General features: G+C 40.0%; 1 protein-coding gene across 3 annotated transcripts in view; it reads right to left on the reverse strand.

Annotated features, from left to right (window-relative positions):
• Positions 1-21,878, reverse strand: part of LOC131038323 (RNA pseudouridine synthase 5) — a 300,230-nt gene that overhangs the window by 253,951 nt on the left and 24,401 nt on the right. Inside the window, exon 1 of one of the 3 annotated variants that reach the window (XM_059207368.1) lies at positions 6,465-6,524. The exons of the other annotated variants lie outside the window; for them this stretch is intronic. Coding sequence (XP_059063351.1) covers positions 6,465-6,509 — 45 coding nt within the window. The 5' untranslated portion in view covers positions 6,510-6,524. Of the gene's footprint in view, positions 1-6,464; positions 6,525-21,878 lie in introns of those variants that run through there. 3 annotated transcript variants of the gene reach the window in all.

Below are 21,878 nucleotides of genomic sequence, written 5' to 3' on the forward strand. Positions count from 1 at the left end.
GATGCAAAAAACGAAGGAAAATGACCTATATTGACTAAATCGCTCCTGTCCCTCTCCAAGGGACCAGGGCGAGGTACCTTGTAGCTCTCGTCCCTCTCCCAGGGACCAGAGCGATTTCCTTCATTTTTCAAAATCCAGACAAGGGTCAAGGCAAGTTTACGTTCAAAAACAAGGGAAAACATGAGATGAGCACATTGAATATAAATTGAAGATTTTTGGGACGTCCATACCAGTGTTAAATGCCTAGTTCGCTCCTGTCCCTCAGGAAGGGACCAGAGCGATTTTTGATATAATTGCCTTTTTTGCAAAATTACAAACAATGTCAAGGCATGGGCGGATAGAGGGAAGAAGGACGAATCCGTTGAATATAAACTTAGAGCATGGCAAAGTGAGATGAAAGCCACAAGGGAAGGATCGCTCCTGTCCCTCTCCAAGGGACCAGGGCGATACAATGGTGATGATACGTCCCTCCAAAGTTCAAGGTCGTCCCTCCAAGGTTCAAGGCCGATCCAAGTCAGGACGAAGGGTGGCGAGGACATTTCAAGGCATTTCCATCAAGCGCAACGTTGCAAAGGTCATCACATGGAAGGATTTGCACTCTAAAGACCTAGATCGCTCCTGTCCCTCTCCAAGGGACCAGAGCGATATCTACATAATGGCGTAAATTTCAAAAGGCAAACAAGTTTCAAGTTACCAAGAGGGTCGAAAGGACATCATTCCACGCAATAAAGATAATTGCAAGTTGGTACAAACAAGAACAAGCATATTATGATGAACTTCGCTCCTGTCCCTCAGGAAGGGACTAGAGCGATATTGATATATTTGATTAATCCATGCAAGATTTACGTAAAGACCAAGATACACAAGGTTACATATGCTCCAGGACATCGTTTGAAGATAATTTGCAAGAGTTTTAAACGTCCAAACATTGCTAATCAAGGTAAAAGTCTCATATCGCTCCTGTCCTTTGGACAAGGACCAGGGCGATCCTATCAAAGGCGCTCATATTCCTCCAAAATCGAAACAAGGCAAGGTTAAGCGAGACAAGGGACGGCGTTTGGAAAACATCACAATGAAAGATCAAAGGTCAAAAATGCATATTGAACGTGAAAAAATCAAGATCGCTCCTGTCCTTTGGACAAGGACCAAGGCGATACTATCAAAACACTCACGTTCCTTCAAAGATCAAGGCGAAATGAGGTTAGGAAGTGCGAAGGACGACATTTGGAGGACATTGCAAAAGGGATCGAAGTTTAAAAGTCGCCAAGATCAAGGAGAATCAATGGATCGCTCCTGTCCCTCTCCAAGGGACCAGGGCGATACAATGGTGATGATACGTCCCTCCAGAGTATCAAGAATCTTCCCGAGATTCCAAGCACAGAGATCGAAGGAATCGTGACAAAATTCATTGCATATGCTAAGAAAGAGAATTGGAAAGGGAATAAGATTCTAGATGAAAGGTTGTTACAGATGACATGACATCTTATTTCTCATTGGTTGATACCTCCTAGATTTTTGTGCCAAATTTAATATTTGGCTATGTATTTAATGTTGTTCAGTAAAAAGGAGGTCATTTGTAACAAACCCTAATTAGGGTTTAGGTGTCATGATCTTGTCCGTTGATTTACTTTCAATCTGGACCTTTCATTGTAACTGGGGATGCTATTTATACCCCCATTTTTCATTTCATTTGATAATAGATGTAATAGAGTAGGAGAAGAATAGAAAAATAGTGAAATAGAGAGATTAGAAGTGTAAGCAATTTTATTTTGTAGCAAGATTGAGTCTTGAAGAGAGAAATTCAAGCAATTGTTGTATATGATGACTTGGAAATCAATAAAATATTGAAGTTATGGTGTTTTGTTGCAAGTTTCTTGAGTTATCTTCATGGTTGTTGGATGTACTTGAATCACGCTCAATCAAAGTAGTTTGTTAATTTGAAAGACTAAGTGTGAGATTTGATATTTGGTAGGATTCGCAATCCAAACCACTAGCTTCTTGCTGATTGTAGGAACGCCTTGCGTGGTCGACTGGAAAACACTTTGAGTCCTTAACCTTCAAGCATTTTCGCATCTAGGATATGTACCTTCGTAGTAGTATCCTTGGTCTTTGATGCATTGAACACCATTATTACCTTAGAAGATCGCACTAATTTCAGTTGAGTTGTTATCTTATGGCAAAATTGAAATTGGTTGAGTCTTGCCAAATCTCATTCATGCTAAGTCGTTCATAGGGTTAGGCTAGATTAGACCTTCTTAAACCCTGTCCTTTTTCCATTTTTTTTGAAAGTTCCTTTTAGATTAGTGAAATCTTCGAACCATTGAATCCGTAAGAAGCCTTGAAGGAAACAGCAAATCACATCATACCACTAAAAAGCTTGTCCACACGTGGAGACCCCACTAAAAGAACCTTGGAGTCCATCTAACTGATCCTTTTTGCAGATCTTCAGCAGTTAGAGACTATTTTCTCAAGAGAGGATAAGATGCCTGTCGGTATTTTATTCTGTGTATGATTGTGTATGAAATACACGTCAACAGGCACCAAGATAACATTGCAGGGAAAAAAGATAACAATCACCCTATGAGTCGATCCTCTAGCAGTAGTTCCCTCCAATGCGAACAAGGTAGTTGTTAAGACTTAACAATAAGTTATGGAAAGTGATTAAGCCATGAAGGGGTGCATTTGGCAACAGAGATCTCAATTTGGCAGAAAAGAGACATGCCCCACTCAAAGAGTCACAACCTCAAAGAAATGCCACAACCATCCAAACTCAATAGAGGGATATAAGAGGGCATCACCCAACATTTAAGAGGGGCATCGAACCAAGTACTTAATACTTGATAAAGCATTGAATATTAAACAAATCGATTGATTATAACTGTTTGGTATAAGTTCCTTTGTATATAATAGAATGAATGTTGCATTAATGAATATACTTTTGCACCCTACTAATTGAGTAATACATTGCTGTTATGATTGTATCACAGTAGCCATTAAACTGCATCTGATTTGTGAATTCTAAAGCTTATTTATTGTATGTTAAGTATATGTATGATTCTGGAATCTTTCCTGTTTTCTGAGTACTTCCAGCCATGGTATAAGGAAAGTAGGCCTGCAAGAGGGTTACGATGATGGGGCACTCCTCTAGGTACGCCACCTCTATGAGGGGACATGATAGTTCAATGAGGCCAAGAGGGTACAGAGGGTACAGCCCTTGGGCCTAGAGGAGATGACTACTGGGGCACCCTGTTGTAACCTCTTTCCCCTATCATGGTCCATCAATACAAGGACACCACTCATAGAGAGAAGGAAAAGGATGGCAAGACGAGGGGGAACAGAAAGTGGACACCTCACTGGGTAGACCACCTGATATGGGTGGCATAGGCCACATGAGGCCAAGAGGGATGGTATATCCACTCTTGGGCCTAGGGTAGAGGATCTGAGATGCCCCATCGAAGTCACTCTCTCCCATGCTCTCTTATGGTTGAGCCTTCCAAATATGTTTAATGCTTTATGATTGAGTTGATAATTCTGCCATGGATTTACTAATGTTCAATTATTATAATCAGCTTACTGGAATTATTGCTGCCGTAAATGATTTCTAATCTGTTTGCAAGGTTTCAATCAGGTGAAGGTACACTCTAAACCCACTTACTTACTTGGAAATTGAGAATTAGGGGAAATTTAGGGCATTCCCAATTAGGGGACATTACAAGAACCATTTGAAACCCATGCCCAACAATTTGACATAAGGAGGACGCTTCAAAACTCCACCACATGACAAAAATACACCCAGCATACTTTGGGCTTGGCTCAACCACTCAAAGCTTCTGCATAAATCATGATAAGTGGCAAATCCCTTAAATGGGCACCTAGCAATGAAAAAAAATGAATGAGTGCTAGGAAAGAGCTGCCTGATAGTTGAAAGACAATTTAGAATCACACCAATATCTTAATGTAATATATTTTATAAGATTCTAAAAAAGTAATAGCAACTTGATGAAAAAACAGTATTACACAAGACAATTAAAGTAGTACACATAATTGTATTGTTGTACGTCTGGGCACAATATTGTAATAACCACCCTCAATTTTATTTTGAAAATATGTTAGCTTTCAACTGAAATGAAATGCATAGCAACTTCCTTCCCACTTTCTGATCACCCAAATTCCGTAAAGGGAAAAGTGAGAGCATACAATGTTCCGAATTACAATTATTTGTAAGCAAACTGCTGAAAGGAAAGCATCAGGTGGCAAGCCAGCAAAAGCTCTTATTCAATGCGATGCATAGACATTGCTGAAAAATAATTTACATCTTCCACTTGTCCAGTGGTGAGCAAAAGGGCACATCCCCTTATTTGGTGGGAAAGCTTATACATACTAAAAGTAAATAACAAATTTGAGCACATCCAGTAACAGTAGGAAAGCTTATACAAACACTGAAAATAAAGAAATCTCCTTCCACTTACCCAATTGTAAGCAATTACAACAGACCACTTATTCAATGGGGTAAGTATCAATAATAATCAAACTCAACTCACTGGCAGTAAAACCATCCAGTGTTACAATAAAGCTCTTTGGCGGTATGACCATCTGAAGCTTAAAACGTTAGTCCATAAGCAATAAATACTGAACAACTGCAGTAACAAAGTGCTGATACAAATAGTATTGTTGAAAACACTTCCCAAAGATGCCCAAATTCATATTCATCCAACTGGAAATTAACAATATTATAAAATTCACAATTTTCTTTTTCTCTCTCGCCACTTATATAGAGCTCTTTATAAAGTTCCAAATGGCTTTTTGCTTCCTGCCATACCAATAGAAATATGTATAATACTCATCCGAGTACTTGAGAAATGCTAAGATATTCTTATAGTTGAAAACATCTTTGGAATTTAGACCCATAGCCAATAAGAAAGTAAAACAGAAAAGAAAAAAAATTGTTTACACGAATCCATATCTTTTCTGTTTTTTTATTGATCTCTAATCTCGATCTTCCTCCCAAATCTGAAATTATTGTGCCAATATAGATAATGTTTCCCAACAGTTTTCGTTCCCAAGTGTAATAAATACCAGGCCTCATAGGAGAATATAGCTCAGGGGCCTCAGCCGAATCATCCCATGCATCCGACTCTGCCAAGCCCTTAGAATAGTAGGGGTCTCCATGATCCAGAATCTCATGAATGAATTGAATTTTGATCTCTCAATTCACCTTGTGAGAATATTGATGGGTAGACTGGTATAGACCTGTTTACTCCTTCAAGCTGCTGTTCGAGTCACTTTAGGTTGGCGTGCAAGCTGATAATGTGCTTAAAAGGCTGATTCGTAGCATGGCACACATTGCAAACTGTATTTTCACATTATTCATACCCCCCAACAAAACTTCAAGAACATCCAGAATTAAAGGAAACATAGGTGCAGGTCTGTCAGCAGTGATCAGCAATTTTTTGCAGCATGTACGCCAAGTAGTACGGCCCCCATTGGAGCATCCAAACATTAATGTGCAGCCAAAAACAGGTATCATAAGACTCCAGAGACCAAAGCACCTCAATCCAGCAAAGTTAACCCCTCAAAAGGGTTGCACTTGGACTTAGGAAACCTCATGCCCCTCAGAGGCAAGCATCAGAACTGTACAGCACCTTCAATCTACAGTTTGATCCTCCCCTGAATAGTATGGCCTACAAAATATAGGGAATGGCATCCAAACAGCAAGAAAAAGTACTAGAACTCAAAGAAATACCCACAAGAAATTAGCAATCCATGGTATGGTCTGGCAAGTAGGAAGGTACGGCCCAACAAGAAGTTTATACTCATCAATCACCTCAAAGAAAACTCTTCAACAAAACTCAGCAAGATGATCATCAATCACACCAAAAATAACTAAAACTAGAAGACATCATAATGAAATACTATGGTGATCTTTGAAATGAAATCACATCAGACTAGTTAGGGATTATCTTTCAAGCCCAAAACTAGAAATCTTGAGAGGGTTTTTGTCCTTAGAAGATTGTGTAAGAACTCAAGTTCATTTCGGAAGCATAACAATATCATTCATCAGCATACATGCAAAGTAATCCCCTCAACATCCTTTATAGTTTTCTGAAGAGAAAAAATCCAAATTAAAATCATAAAACTAAGTTGCTGAATTGTGGGATTTTTTGGGCGATTCCGGGTACGAAACGTACTTGAATCAGATTCTGAAACGAATCTCCTGTGGATACATCCGGGGTTTGTGTTTTTAGATGCTGAAATGTTTAGTGATTCTAGTTTGATCTTTTTGATATTCTTAAGACCTACAGTGCTGATTAGTGAGCTCATAACTTATCTATCATGAGATTCTAGTTTGATCTTTTTGATATTGAAAACTGAATTTAAATTAGTACGTTATGTTTCAAAATCTGAAATTTGTAATGGTTTTGTTTAGCATATATATATATACAATAAATGTACCAAAAACGTACCCAAACCCCAAAACAATGTTTGTCGTACCGGCGTTTCACACTCATGTACCTGTTGCCATTTCCGTACCCGATTCAGCAACTTAGTCATAAAATAATTCACTTTCCCACCAAAATGACCTTTTAAAAGATTAATATTTTATCTATAAAGGCCTCTTATTTCTCCTAGGCATTCACTTTGGGAAACATAAACACCATTTTAAAATGAAATTACACTTAAGTTGTCAACTTAATAATTAAACATTAAAAACTTAAGTAAATAATTGAAATATTTACCAAAGTTGCATAAAGAACCATAACAGCATCGCAACCAATTTTGACCACGCCATGATAAAATTGAAGAAGTCGAATGAAGATCGGAGCTAATCAAGTGACTTACTAAAAATAAACGCTCTCTCCAAGAATTTTGGATAACAACCCAAAAGTCAAAAGACACTTCTGAAAGTGTCATGACAATCCCCACTATGTAATGTCCCTTCCTGTCTTTTACCAAAAATAACAGTCCTATGACTCCTATCTAAGTATAAGGAAGAGATTAATTTTAACATTCCCAAAATTATGTAAAGCAGTAACAATAGTTATCATCTAGAAAGTAGGCTAGTATAATAACACCTATATTTATGGGGAAATAATGTTAGATAACCACTGTCATAATACCATATAAATGAATACCTGTCTTATGCCTTAGGAAGGATGGAAAGAGTTTTAGGAATACCTGGAGATTCAGAGTGTAGCCCTGCAAACAAGTTAGAAGAGTTGATATATATATATATATATATATAAGATTATAACAGATTCTGACATAAGTTTTCTCCAAAGACTTAACCATGTACACTAGGATGAGCAAGTGCGGTGCCCAAGAGACTCCCCCATCTAGGCTCAAGAGCGGCTAAACCCTCTTGACCCCACGTGGCCCATGCCATCGATGAGGTGGCCTACCTAGTGGAGTGTCCTATCACCGTTCTCCTCCACATGTCACCCCCTATCTTATGTTCCAAATTTACACCTCTATTCAGTATGACAGAGAGAGGAGAGTTGTCACAGTAAAGTGCCCAGGAAGTCTATACTTCACAGGCCCAAGGGCAGCACCCCTGTACCCCCTTGACCTCATGGGACTCCCCGATCTTAAACCACGAGGTGGTGTGCCTATGAGATAAACCCATCACCATTTTCCTAACTGTAACTCGTTCCCCTTCCATCACATCAGTAGCATTTAGAATATGTGATTCAGGTCCATTAGATCGGTAATGTCATAGTGTATTTTCAGAATATTAGTCATTATCAATATGCAGAACGTGGACCAAGATAATCAGAAATATGTATATACTGTATGCAGAAACTTAATTACAAATATTCTCACAGAATTCTATGTATGTGTACTCGGGTGCATACCGATTGTCCTTATTCACTGGATTATGGAAGATCTTAATATCTTATCTTTTATTCTGACCTGAATGTGTTATCTTTGTTGTAGTTGCTGGGTGTATGGGTTCTTCAACCCTTCAATCTCCTCGAGATGCCTCTGTGCTTCCTTTCTGATGTCTTTTCCGTTCCTTGTTTCTTTCTGCCCAAAAATTATTAAGTTTTTATTCCCCAAGAACAAGGATGTTACTGCCCGTAACTTAGTAAAAGTTCTGATTTGAATCTGATCGATGCTGATATCGCTGGAGGCTTTTGATTCCTTTCCTTTATATCACTTAATGTGAGGAAGAGGTCACACCTCTTCATCATGTATGCCCTTTGGCAAGAGACACACCCTTTCACCATTAGCACCCTTCGAAGGAGTACAACCCTTCATTATTCCTGCCCTTTGAAAGGGACACAACCTTTCACAATTGGGTTTGTCCCTCCTATTGCAAGATTCCAAATGTAAATTCGCACAATCTGATATGTTTTTCTAAATCTGATTTCTTTGACCAGCGGTTGGCATTTTAATTTTTTAATACGATTTTTTGAGGTTCTGCTTTTTAGGTGTTTTTTAGAGTTTTTGAATGATGCACCATAGAAACAATTGCAAATAGAAAACTTAGCTAATTATGAAAATTGAAAATCAGAACTCTGATTTTTTATTACAGCAATGCAATTTGACAAAGAATGACAATTTATTTTGCTCAAGGTGCAAATTTGCATACCAAGAGTCCTGAGCTTGCCTGGTTGAGCCTCCTTATTTGACTGGAATTCAATACATGTTGATGGAGGAGCTCCCAAAACTGTGGTATTAGCTCCAAGAGACTTTCTTGACTCTAAAATGAATTACCAAAAACAATTGGAGAAGAACTAAGCAGACCCAAGTGGAAAACTAATTTCTTGCCAGGTCTGGCCCTCCAGGAATGAAGTATTTCCCTATATTATTGATTATGCCGATCACAAATGACCTTATTTCTCCAAAATAACCACAAATATATTATTCTTTATTGTCAACAACGAAGAACAATGTGAATTGCAGACTTAAAACCCTTGTATTTATTTTCTGTAAACTCCAGGTAAGAATTTGATGTATGGCTCAGCTGGGAATGGTATGATCTGCTAGAATAATGTCTGAATTGCTGATAAGATCATCCAAATATGCTCAGACCTGATGTAAAAGCCCTGCAATTGCTGTCTAACCCTGCAACTTCTGATTTTTGGCCCCCAATGGCCTGAATGAAGTTCTTTGTGTGTCCAAATGCTGAATTAGTGAAAGGGGCTATGCCCTGTCACCAAAAGATGGAGGTCTTTGTCTCCAATCTGCTCTGAGATCTCTGCCAACCACATTGCAGACCTGCTGATGAAAAATAATCTCCAAGAAATGAATAACAATAATGCCAAAAATCTTCCCATGAAGTCTCTTTTCTTTTCAAATTCCCACGCCCAAGTTAGGGCTCCAAAATTCAATGATTCCAAGAGAATATTCCTCCTCAAAATGGGTGCTCAGCTTGAGGGTTCCATTATCATAAGTTGGGCCATTATTAAATTAAAGTTTATTTCTCATTTATGTCTAGAGAGGGGTGCCCAAGGGGAGAATCTTATAATTCATCATTGACTTTTATTAATCCCCCTTTAATAAAGTTACTTTATAATCATCTTTTATAAAGTCACTTTAATGTATTATTACCACTTAAGGTAAAAGTAACTTTATAATATAATATTAGCATTAGTTCACCCTCCTTATAAAGTCACTTTATAAAATATTTCCAATTTTAGAAAAAGTGACTTATAATGTAATATTATAAAGTTTACACCTTATAAGCTTACTAAGGCCAAATAAATGACTAAGTAAAGTCCCCCTTGGTTAGCCAATCATCTCCTAGCCTCCGATTTTGCTTGCGGAGATAACTAAAGTGACATTTCATAATATTATTTACCCTCCTTTTTTTTTAATAATTAAATTAATTAATAATAAGTCATCATGTTAAATAATATTTATTTTGGACAACTTAATAAGAATTAATTTAATTAATTGTCACTTATAAAAATTGGTGACATTACAGTCTTCCCTTCTCGGAGATTGCTTGTCCTCAAGCAATCTGCACCTGCATAGTGACAACTAATTCCTAAATCCCATATCAATCTGAGAAATGTTGCTCCATCAAATTGTTGTGCTACTCTGATATAAACATCTATATACCCCAAGTGAAGCAACTCATTATGGATCCACTGAAGAAGTGCACCACAGATGTCAATACCAAGATCCCAAATCATTGTACTGTCATATGTATCCATCATGTAAAATACTCATTATGCTGCTGCTGTGAAACTGGACATCACCTAACCAGCTAAGAACTTCACTCCAATTGAAGCCACAAGTACCACCAACCATTTCTGTTGATATGAACCCATCAATGAGCCAATTTCCAACAAGTAAAGTGTGATTGAAACCTCTCCAAAACCTGTGATCAGCGGCTGCAACTTGCGCAATTTCCCCACAAGTTAGTATGTCTTCATTGGAGGATGCCAAGTAAATATCTTGTTTAGCCATGCACCAAATGAAGTCCCTTACATGTTGATCAGCACGGCATTAAACCAATCGGGACTCTCATGGCACAACGGGTAACCATTGGCACTCAGCCCTTCATTCTGGACTGTAGTTATCCCTCTTAAAAAGAAAGGTTATGATGCAATCCTTGGGAGAGGATGGATCATCGCTGCCAGGGTAAACCACAACTGGAAGCATAATACGCTATCCATGGAAAGTGGGAGTCGGAAATTTGTGATTGACCTGAGGACGCATATGGTGAGTGAGGAGTTGACATCCTCCTCAGAATCCGAATCAGAAGGAGAACCTTCTGGGATCGATGAGGGCAAACAGAAGATGGAGCCCAATGATAAAGGTGTTTTAGAGCTAGAGGGTTGTTCTGAAGATGAGGTGGGCTCGCTGAACGGACTTTTCCACTGGCAGATGGAGGATTACGAAGTCTTCCATCCTGCATGTCACATGTTGCAGATAGAAGAAGTACCAGAGGAGAAGGACATGTTCCCACCTGAGTATAGAGAATATAAGGAAGGGGTCGCTCAAGTTAATGACACCCCGACGCACCAATTTGCTAAAGACAAACCCATAAGGTATGAGGACCCCAACCTGAAGGAGACAAATTTGGGGGATGAAATAAGTCCCAAGAATATTCTAGTTGGGGACGACTGGGACCCAGTGTTGAAGACAGCAGCCTTCAGGATTTTCATGGAGTATAAGGGTGTGTTCACATGGACCTATAAAGACCTCAAGGGAGTTCCTCCGGAACTATATGTCCGTCGGATCCCATTGGTACTAGGAGCTCAACCGGTACAGAAGAGACTATACCGCATGAATAAAAATTATGTTGCCCGAGTGAACGAGGAGATTGAGAAGATGCTAGAGGCAGGCATCATATTCCGGATCGAAACAAGTGAGTGTGTCTCACCGATCATGATATCACTGAAGGAGGAGGCCAACCAAATCCGTATTTGTGTGGATTTTCGATGTCTCAATGTGGTCACCATCAAGGACCCGTTTCCCATACCCTTTACAGACAGTATCCTCGAGGAGGTAGCCGGACATGAGACGTACTCATTCCTCAACGACTTTTCAGGATACAACCAAATCTCTATAGCTGAGGAGGACAAACTGAAGACCACATTCGTGGTAGAAGACAGTGTATATGCGTACAACTGAATGTCGTTCGGATTGTGCAATGCTCCTGCTACATTCCAGAGAATAGTTCTCCATATTTTCGACAAAATGTTTGTAGGGAATTTCAAGGCCTTCTTGGATGATTGGTCCATCTATAGTGGACAGGACACTCACTTGGTGGCATTAAGGGAATGTATGGAACGATGTCGGAGGGCCCGACTAGCCTTGAACCCCAAGAAATGCAAGTTTATGGTGCCTCAGGGAAAATTGCTCGGCCACATTGTCTATAAGGCCAGTTTGAAGACAGACCTGGATAAGGTAAGGGTAATAGTGGAGATGGAGTCTCCAACGGATGTGTCAGGAATCAAGTCCTTCCTCGGCCACATAGGGTACTACCGGAAGTTTATTAAAAACTTTGCACAGATTTCATACCCCCTTGACAAACTCACTTGGAAGGGAGAGCTGTACATATGGGAGACGGCGCAGGCAGAAGCGTTCGAGGAACTAAAGACAAGGTTGGTGGTTGCACCCATTCTTGCCTACCCGAATTGGGAGAGAGAATTCCACGTCCATGTGGATGCCTCTAACTATGCAATTGGTGCCACATTCACACAGGAGGGAGGACATGGGCTCGATCACCCCATTTATTTTGCTAGCCGGTTACTGTCGAAGGCAGAGAAGAATTACAGTACTACCGAGAGGAAAGCCCTCGAGATGGTTTATGCTATGCAAAAATTTCGCCATTATCTGTTGGCGACCCCATTTACATTTTATGTTGATCATCAAGCATTGATGTACCTGGTGAACAAACCTATTGTTCAAGGGAGGATCAGTCGGTGGCTTCTCCTACTTCAGGAGTTCATGTTCACAATTATTGTACATCCCGGCAAAAGCCATGTCATTGCCAATCAACTGTCACGGATTAAATCCGGAGAGCCACCCAATGGAGTCAAGGACGATTTTCCTGATGCCCATTTATTTCAAATAGCTACATTACCATCATGGTACGGAAGCATCGAGGAGTACTTGTCAACCTCCCGGTTTCCAACAGACATGCTACCAAGAGAAAGAAGGAAGTTGGTTCTGAGAAGCAAGACATTTCAATTGATTAATGGGTTACTTTACAAATTGGGCCTTGATTAGGTACTGCGAAGGTGTGTTATGGAAGAGGAGATCCCAGGAGTGCTAAGGGAAGCACATGAAGGACCTGCAGGTGATCACATGGGACCAAACACCACAGCGCGGAAAGTGTTGCTTGCAGGACTATGGTGGCCTACCCTGTATAATGATGCACGTGAATGGGTGGTGGGTTGTGATACTTGCCAAAGGGCAGGAAAACCATTGAAGAGGGACTTTATGCCCCTAAACCCTCCCCATGCCCAAGAACTGTTCAAGCGATGGGGTCTAGATTTCATCAGACCATTGAAGGCCAATTGTGCACGAAGGTGTCTGTACATTGTGGTGGCCACTGAATATTTGACAAAGTGGGCAAAGGCACGGGCACTGCCAAATAACTCTGCTTTGATACTACAAGGTTCATTTATGAACAAATCATTACGAGGTATGGCATTCCTATTCAATTGACAAGTGATAGAGGTGGACACTTTGTAAACCATGCAGTTAAATTGCTCACGACGGAGTTCAAGATTTTTCATTCCTTGTCGAGCTTGTACTATCCCAGGGCCAACAACCAGGCAGAGGCCACCAACAAAATATTGGTGTTCGTAATCTATAAATCCTGTGGGGTTGAACAAGAAGACTAGGAAGAAAAGCTACCATCCGTACTGTGGGCCTATTGGACCACATACAAAGTGACAACATGCTAGACACCCTTTCAGTTGATGTACAGTCCAGAGGCCATTGTACCAGCGGAATTCATGGTACCTAGCCTGCGGATAGCAATTGAGAACCGACTGGGACAAATGGAGAGCCTACGGGAACGACTATATGCACTGGGTAAGTTGGACGCGCTGGGTAAGTTGGACGAACGGAGAATGATGGCTCAATGGGCCACTGAAGCAGCCCAGCAACGTCGAAAGTTTTGGCATGATAAGCATCTTAGACATGTGGAATTTCGTCCAGGCCAATGGGTGTTGAATTACAACGGCCGAAATGAGAAAAAACCTGGGAAATTTAAAGTGAGATGGCTAGGTCCCTGCAAAATTCGAGAAGTAGCGAAGAATGGAGCAATCAAGTTGTCAACATTGGACGACTAGCCAATCAAGGAGACAATGAACGGGTCGAAATTAAAAATGTATCACCGCAGGCAACAGCGGAATGACCCAGTTCGTCCGGAGGCAGGGCTTAGCCGAACAATTTGAAAAGGTAGTTATTTTATTTATTTTTTAAATAAAAAATAAATTAAAAAAATTAAAAAAAAATTTGAGAACTGACCGTACGATTGTGTCATTAAATGTACGAAAGATGCAATAAGTAAATCGACATGCCACAAATCGTATGAACCACATATTGTCGGAGGGAAAAAATATATATATATATATATCCATACGGTGGAAGGGGTAGGGTGTGATGTTCCGTACATGAGGAGGTAAACCCGTACATTTCAAGTTGAATCTGTACGAGCATTGCAGAGGCTGGGCAAAATCTTGCGAAGGGCAATCTGTACGGTGACAAGAAGCAAGGTCGTACGGAAGGTGAAACTCGCACATTCAAGATCAAATCCGTACACATAGCAGCAGAGAAATCCATACATCAGTCAGGGTGGGAAATTCGTACAGTAGTAGCAGAAGATAGATTTTCATACGACGACTAGGAATGGAATTTTGTACGACTGTACAGTATAAGAAGAGCATTGTACGAACAGAAGAGATGTGAGGTGGAATATAGTAGAGGGAAAAATCCATACAATCCCACAACCGTACAGCATTTACAAAACCGCACAAGTTACGAGGTGCAGGTGAAGGATATCCGTACATGGGGACGATTTAACCCCATATGAATACAACACGAGGAGGTTGTACATTGAAATCCATACAAGCAGGATCCGCAGAAGAAATCCGTACATTGGCGAAGAGAAATACCGTACAACCAAGCTATGCAAGCATATAAGGGAAAAATCGTACCAAGATAGCTATAGCTGGAGGAGAAGAATAACGATTTTTGAATAAGTATAAGCATCCGGCAATTGAAAGAATCAATTAAATGGAGTCTAGGAGACCAAAGTTAGACTGGAGAAAACAGTTACAACAGTTGGAGCCATACCAGTGCCAGGATTCGGGCGATTGCGACCTCCACCCACGCAGACACCCTTTAGTGTCACCCCACCAGCACACGGAATGCGTGCGAGCCAGGTGCCCGCTACAAAGAAAGGGGCCGAGTTGGAGAGTGTGCTTGCGAGTCAGGAGCCCGCTAAAGATAAAGGGGTTGAGTTGGAGAGTACGGTCCACACATGGGATGCATGGTTGGACCACTACCAGGCAACCCCCATGGCACCGGTTGGGTCTCGACCTCCTTCACCACAGCCACTGGTGTCGCCAGAGATCGTGGATTTAGAGGGGAGCTCTCACCAGCAGCAGGAGTCAGCTATGGATGTCTTCCAGGATAAGGTGCTTGGAGAGGACTACAGGGTTGTTGATCCCAACCAGCAAATAGCATCCACTATGCAGGATGAGTTGAGTGCGGTGGAACAGTTTCTGCCAAAGATGGAAGCCAGTGCACAGAGGATGGTTGCCTTAGCAGATGTGGAGGCTAGTGCATGATGGATGGCGGCTTCAATTCAAGAATTGGCTCTTGGACATGCTGCAATGGAGGATCTACTTGCATTTGCCACCGGGGAATGTGCAAAAGAGTTTACCAGGTGTTTCGATTCGAGGGGATGGCCTGCAGTAGAGACGCCTGCCATGACGAAGGAGTGGAGGTGCAAGGCGTCGACTAGCGAGAGTGGGACATACTTGTTGTTGCAGCAGGTGGAGCAAGTATTTTGAGACGGCTACTATGAGCTCTGACGTGCACAATATTTGGTATCTGGGGCGGAGGCAGAGCGGGTGGCAGCCATCACAGTTCGGGAGGAGCTAGCCACTCGACTGCAGACCATTGAGGAGGAGCTCCTGCAGTAGAGGGCTCGAGTGACGGCATTGGAGGAGTTGGTCCAGGCAAAGGCAGAATTGGCACAGGAGGCGGCTACGCGGGCGGCCGTAGAGACTCGCCTCACTTCAGTTCTGGAGGAGTTGGACAAGAAAAATAAGGAAGTCATGGAGGCGGTGTTCATGGTGAAGACTTCGCGGGAGCGGCACCTATTACTCGAGCGGGACCTCCAATATAGGACGCAGCAAGTTCGCCAGTTGAGAGAGCAGTTCGCTGCATCTGCATCTACCCCTCCTCCTGCACCTTCTACTTCAGGGACGCTTTCTCGCCCCCCAGCTCCTTGATTTCTTTTTTGTAGTTGTTGTCATTATGGTATCTCCATTTTGTTGTGTGTCGTTCGGAGACAACTCTCTTTTTTTTGGGGGGGGGATGATGTTGTCGAGAAAATTAGTATTTGTTAGTAAATGTTTAGGGGTTGGCAGTTGGTCGACGGTTGCTAACGGTTGGCACCATCAGCCGGTCGACACCCCATGTATATATATCTGTGTACCCCAATCTCGGGATATGATTATGATTATGCTGTTATGTTATATTGATGTCATTCTGAAGATACATTATAATGTTGGCATTAATGAATATACAGTTCTGAGTTCTCTACATTTCGTGCATATGTGTACTATTATGTTTTGCTCACATTCTATGATGTTCTGAACCATACCCTTCGAGGCAAAACATGGTCATACCCTGGTGGCAAATCTTCAATTGATACAAGCATCTTTTTCTTGTAATATTTGTCAAAAATTCGATGGCCTTGACCTCCTCAGGTTCACTTAAATATTCATCAAAAATTATGATAACCTCCTCATTCACAGGAATAGTCAACCTTGACGAATTTTGATATTCCCGAAATGTTAGAATATTCTTCCTCTTTCTGTTATACCACTTAGCAATTCCATTTTCCCATTCTTCCATTTCTGTAATCATCTCTGACATCATTTTGTAAACAACCTCAACATCCCACAAGCTGGTAGGATTTTCGCTCTGATACCACTAAAAGATTCCAAATGATAATTTGCACAATCTGATATGTTTTTCTGAATCTGATTCCTTTGACCAGCGGTTGGAATTTTGGTTTTTTAATGCGGTTTTTTGAGGTTTTATGTTTTTTAGGTGTTTTTGAGAGTTTTTGAATGATGCCCCATAGAAACAATTGCAAATAGAAAACTAAACTAATTCTAAAAATTGAAAATCGGAACTTCGATTTTTTATTACAACAATGCAATTTGACAAAGAATGACAATTTATTTTGCTCAAGGTACAAATTTGCATACCAGGAGTCCTGAGCTTGCCTAGTTGAGCCTCCTTATTTGACTGGAATTCAATGCATGCTGATGGAGGAGCTCCCAAAGAGTGGTATTAGCTCCAAGAGACTTTATTGACTCTATAATGAATTACCAAAAACAATTGGAGAAGAACTAAGCAGACCCAGGTGGAAAACTAATTTCTTGCCAGGTGCGGCCCTCTAGGAATGAAGTATTTCCCTGTATTATTGATTATGCTGATCACAAATGACCTTATTTCTCCAAAATAACCACAAATATATTATTCTTTATTGTCAACAATGAAGAACAATGCAAATTGCAAACTAAAAACCCTTGTATTTATTTTCTGTAAACTCCAGGCAAGAATTTGATGTATGGCTCAACTGGGAATGGTCTAATCTGCTGGAATAATGTCTGAATTGCTGATAAGATCATCCAAATATGCTCAAACCTGATGTAAAAGCCCTGTAATTGCTGTCTAACCCTGCAAACTTCTGATTTTTGGCCCCCAATGGCCTGAAATGAAGTTCTTTGTGTGTCCAAATGTTGAATTAGTGAAAGGGGCTACACCCTGCCACCAAAAGATGGAGGTCTTCGTCTCCAATCTGCTCTCAGATCTCTGTCAACCACGTTGCAGACCCGCTGATGAAAAAATAATCTCCAAAAAATGAATAACAATAATGCCAAAAATCTTCCCGTGAAGTCTCTTTTCTTTCCAAATTCCCACACCCAAGTTAGGGCTCCAAAATTCCATGATTCCAAGAGAATATTCCTCCTCCAAATGGGTGCTTAGCTTGAGGGTTCCATTATCATAAATTGGGCCATTATTAAATTAAAGTTTATTTCTCATTTATGTCTAGAGAGGGGTGCCCAAGTGGGGAATCTTATAATTCATCATTAACTTTTATCAATCCCCTTTTAATAAATTTACTTTATAAACATCTTTTATAAAGTCACTTTAATGTATTATTGCCACTTAAGGTAAAAGTAACTTTATAATATAATATTAGCATTAGTTCACCCTCCTTATAAAGTCACTTTATAAAATATTTCCAATTTTAGAAAAAGTGACTTATAATGTGATATAATAAATTTTACACCTTATAAGCTTACTAAGACCAAATAAATGACTAGGTAAAGTCTCCCTTGGATAGCCAATCATCTCCTAGCCTCCGATTTTGCCTGCGAAGATAGCTAAAGTGACATTTCATAATATTATTTTACCCTCTTTTTTTTTAATAATTAAATTAATTAATAATAAGTCATCCTTTTAAATAATATTTATTTTGGACAACTTAATAAGAATTAATTTGATCAATTGTCTCTTTTAAAAATTGGGGACATGTTGTGACCTTTTCACACATCGCCCCATTGCTAACGGGGACCCCCTCTTTGCTAGCTTCCTGCGTCGTTAGGTTAGGGTTTTTGCTGCTTAGTGGGCAATTTTGCATTTTCCGTGCCCGAGTCTCAGAGTTTTGATCATGCCTAGTGCCGTCTAGGGTTTTTGAAGTGTTAGGATCAAGTTGCAAAAGATGATATTTTTAATGATCCTAAGTTTTGCTAAGTGTTTGAGCATTTGAACGTTAACGTGTTTTTAAACACGCGCATCAATGATTTTAAAGTGCTAAGATATTCATAGACCTTTTGGAGTTGTTTCTCGATCCTAAGGTAATATTTAAATTGGTTTCGCACTTTATTCCAACATTTTCCTAGCGTTTCGCTCATATTTTTGGAAAATTAGTCTACGTCCAGTTAAATTTAAAGTCGTTGAGTGATTTTGAGTGGTTAAAATGTTAAAATCTTAAGGGAAATCCATATTCCAAGGGTTAAAGGGTCAAAATCCATGCTAGAGGTGATTTTCCCCTCACATTCCAGACTACCCAACCCATTCCCCCACTCAAAATCTATACTACACATGGGTTTCCCCTGGAATCCATACTGGCCACTAATTTCCCCCACTGTTTATCCACACCTGGAGCGATTTTCCCCTGGAGATGCTAAAATTTGGCTAAGTGTTAGGATTTATCCAGACACCCATCGAATTTCCCCTGGGAGTGCGGACTGGAGTGCAAGGATAATTCCATGCTTGGGTCGTTTTTCCACCAGGATTTTTGTGACAACTAAGTTAGGATTTTTGTCCGGATTTTTGTCCAGACAGGGATCGATTTTCCACTGGGAACATTATGAAGAGTTTTGAGTCCAGATTTTTGTCCAGACTGAGGTCGAATTTCCACCAGGGAGGTATTTTTTCAAGTTAAGTGATTTTTGAGTGTGGATTTTTGCCCAGACACCCATCGAATTTCCCCTAGGGGGTGATTTTTGCAAAATGAGTGCATTTTTGTCTGGATTTTTGTCCAAACTCATATCGATTTTCCCCTGGAGGGTGATTTATGTGCATTTTGATGATTTTGAGCATGGATTTTTATCCAAGCATGGGTCGAATTTCCCCCATGGGGCAAATTTTGACACTTAAGCGATTTTTGAAGGGATTTTTTTAATCCCAACCTATAGCAATTTTCCCCTGGAGGCTTTATTTTGGATTTAATTTGAAATATTTTAAATAAAAAGCCCCATTTTGATTGCTTTTAAATAATTATTAAATGATTATTTAAAATTTAAAAGCAAATTTAATAACTTGCAATAATTATTAAATGTTTGAATCTTCTAGAAGCAAGTTAGGGTTTCACCAAGCAAGTATTTATACAAGTGTTTTTTATCCCACATTGCTTATGTGGTGAAAGTTGGAGGTGAAAGCAAGTATATGAGAGGAACTTCAGCATTATTTTATTATTATTTTTGCTAGGTGTCTCCATGAGAGCGATTTTTTTCAAGTTGGGCGAATTTTTTAGCAAGGCATTTTTGTGAAGTGTGGGATTGAGGATTTATTTTCCTCCTTTTTTTTCCAGCTTGCTGATTTATTCCTCTTGGCTACCATTAAAGACCAGTTTCAGATTTTCGATTTTGCTAAGTTTGGCGATTTTTTCCAAATTTAGCATTTTTTGGTGAAAGTTGGCGAATTTGTGTTTGGAGATCTTGGGCGATTTTTCCTCCACCATTGTTGCTTGCTGTTCAGACCTTCATTTCTGCAGATTGCTGCCATTGACAACAATTTTCAAAATTTTGAAAATTTCGATTTTTTGCTAAGGCAAATTTTTGTGTTTGGGGTTGTCAATCCCAACTGGGGCGATTTTTCCAGATTATTGCCATCCTCCATTATTGCAGATCCGAGCTATCCATTGGCATCAATTTTCAGATTTCCATTTTAGCGCTAGACTTGGGAAAATTTCGATTTTGCTTGGAGGCCACATTTTGGTGGATTTTTCATGCATGTTTGTTGGCTATCATCATTTCCAGCCTGCTGATTCGCTTCAGATCTGAGGTTTGCTTTAGATTTTGACCTCCAGTAATGGCTGCCATTAATTTTCAGACTTAAGTTTTTATTGCCCAGCCAATTCTAACTTAAATATTTAGCATTTGGAGACATTTTGTGGAGTTTTTTGTGCACTTTTTAGACCATTTTAATGCTGTTGCAGGTTTGAAACTCCATTGTTAGGCGGTTGTCCTCAGAAATTTTCATTTCCAGCCACCTAACCAATTTTGGCGAATTTGCTTGGGGCTGTTTCCTAAGCCATTTTTCATCATTTTTAGGGATTTAAACCACTTTGCAAGGTGCTGATAAGTCTGAAGTGTTCGATTTTCAGACTTGTCCTCAGAAAACTAATTTTTACCAGCCATACTTACATTCCGGAAAATGATTGTTTTCATCAATAAAACTGATTTTTATTGATTTTATGCACATTTTGAAGATTACAACATATTTTGAAAGTCTGAATTTTCAGGTTGTCTTCAGAATTTTGACCTCCATTGTTGACTGCGGAAGGTGTCTTCAGACATTCATTATGTGAAACACAACCTTTCACACCTTTCCTAAGTCATCATCAATCCGGTATACTCCTTTGCATTCTTTGCTTGCATATTTTCTAAGCGTAAGGAGATATAAATGAATTTTTATGGAAGGCTTCCATGCCTTAGTGTTGTCACACATTGAACGTAATTGCTAAAATTTACCAAGTGTATGGATTATTTTCCTGACTCCGTGCTCTAAACTAGCTAAATCTCTAGAAAGTCAGGAATTTTATTACAAGTATTTATTTTTATCCTAGGACTAACTTCCAGTTTCGTACAGGTGCGATGTCGAAGTCAGGATACAAGGAAAGGAAAGAGCTGCTGAAGACGTTGGAGACTGGATTTTATCCAGAGTTCAAGATTTCATCCAGATGGAGGGAGATCACTGATACCAACATGCATTTCCTAGACTTCGACCGGATGCAGCGTCAGATGTTTGGATCCAGAGATCAGGTTCCTTCTCCAGCATATGCGAATATTATGAAGAGTGGCATTTTCCATGCCGCTGGGTTTCCACAATCCATACAGTGCAGTGAGTTGATCCTGGAGTGTGCACGATGTTATGATCCGCTCACAAGATTGATCAAGAGTCCGAAGGGTGTTGTCATCACCTACCTTGCTAAGGATGCCATTGCTGAGGTATTCGAAATTCCACGCAGTACAGACATGAAGGATGTGACCAAGGAAGATTATGCAAACAGATACACGAAGAAGATGGGTGTATGCAAGAGTTTAATTAATAAAGAATGGATGATTGAACCTAGGAATCATCATTCCAAGGCTCCCAAGACACTTATGTGCGTAGATTTTAAGGAGGAATATAGTGATTTGATATTCCTACTCAACAGAGTGATGGGAATGCCGCAGGGAGCAATATTTCATGGATGGATGTTCTACTTCATCTAGGATTGTCTTAAAGGAACACTAGTGAATTGGTCTAAGATCATAAGCGACAATCTGGATTTTCAGTTGAGGAATGTAGAGCGGTCCAAGTCATTCGCCATGACTTCTTACCTAGTGTACCTGCTTGCACGGTTTGTTTCATACAAAGGATTAATA

The sequence above is a fragment of the Cryptomeria japonica genome, chromosome 6 (assembly GCF_030272615.1).
Source record: "Cryptomeria japonica chromosome 6, Sugi_1.0, whole genome shotgun sequence".
NCBI lineage: Eukaryota > Viridiplantae > Streptophyta > Pinopsida > Cupressales > Cupressaceae > Cryptomeria > Cryptomeria japonica.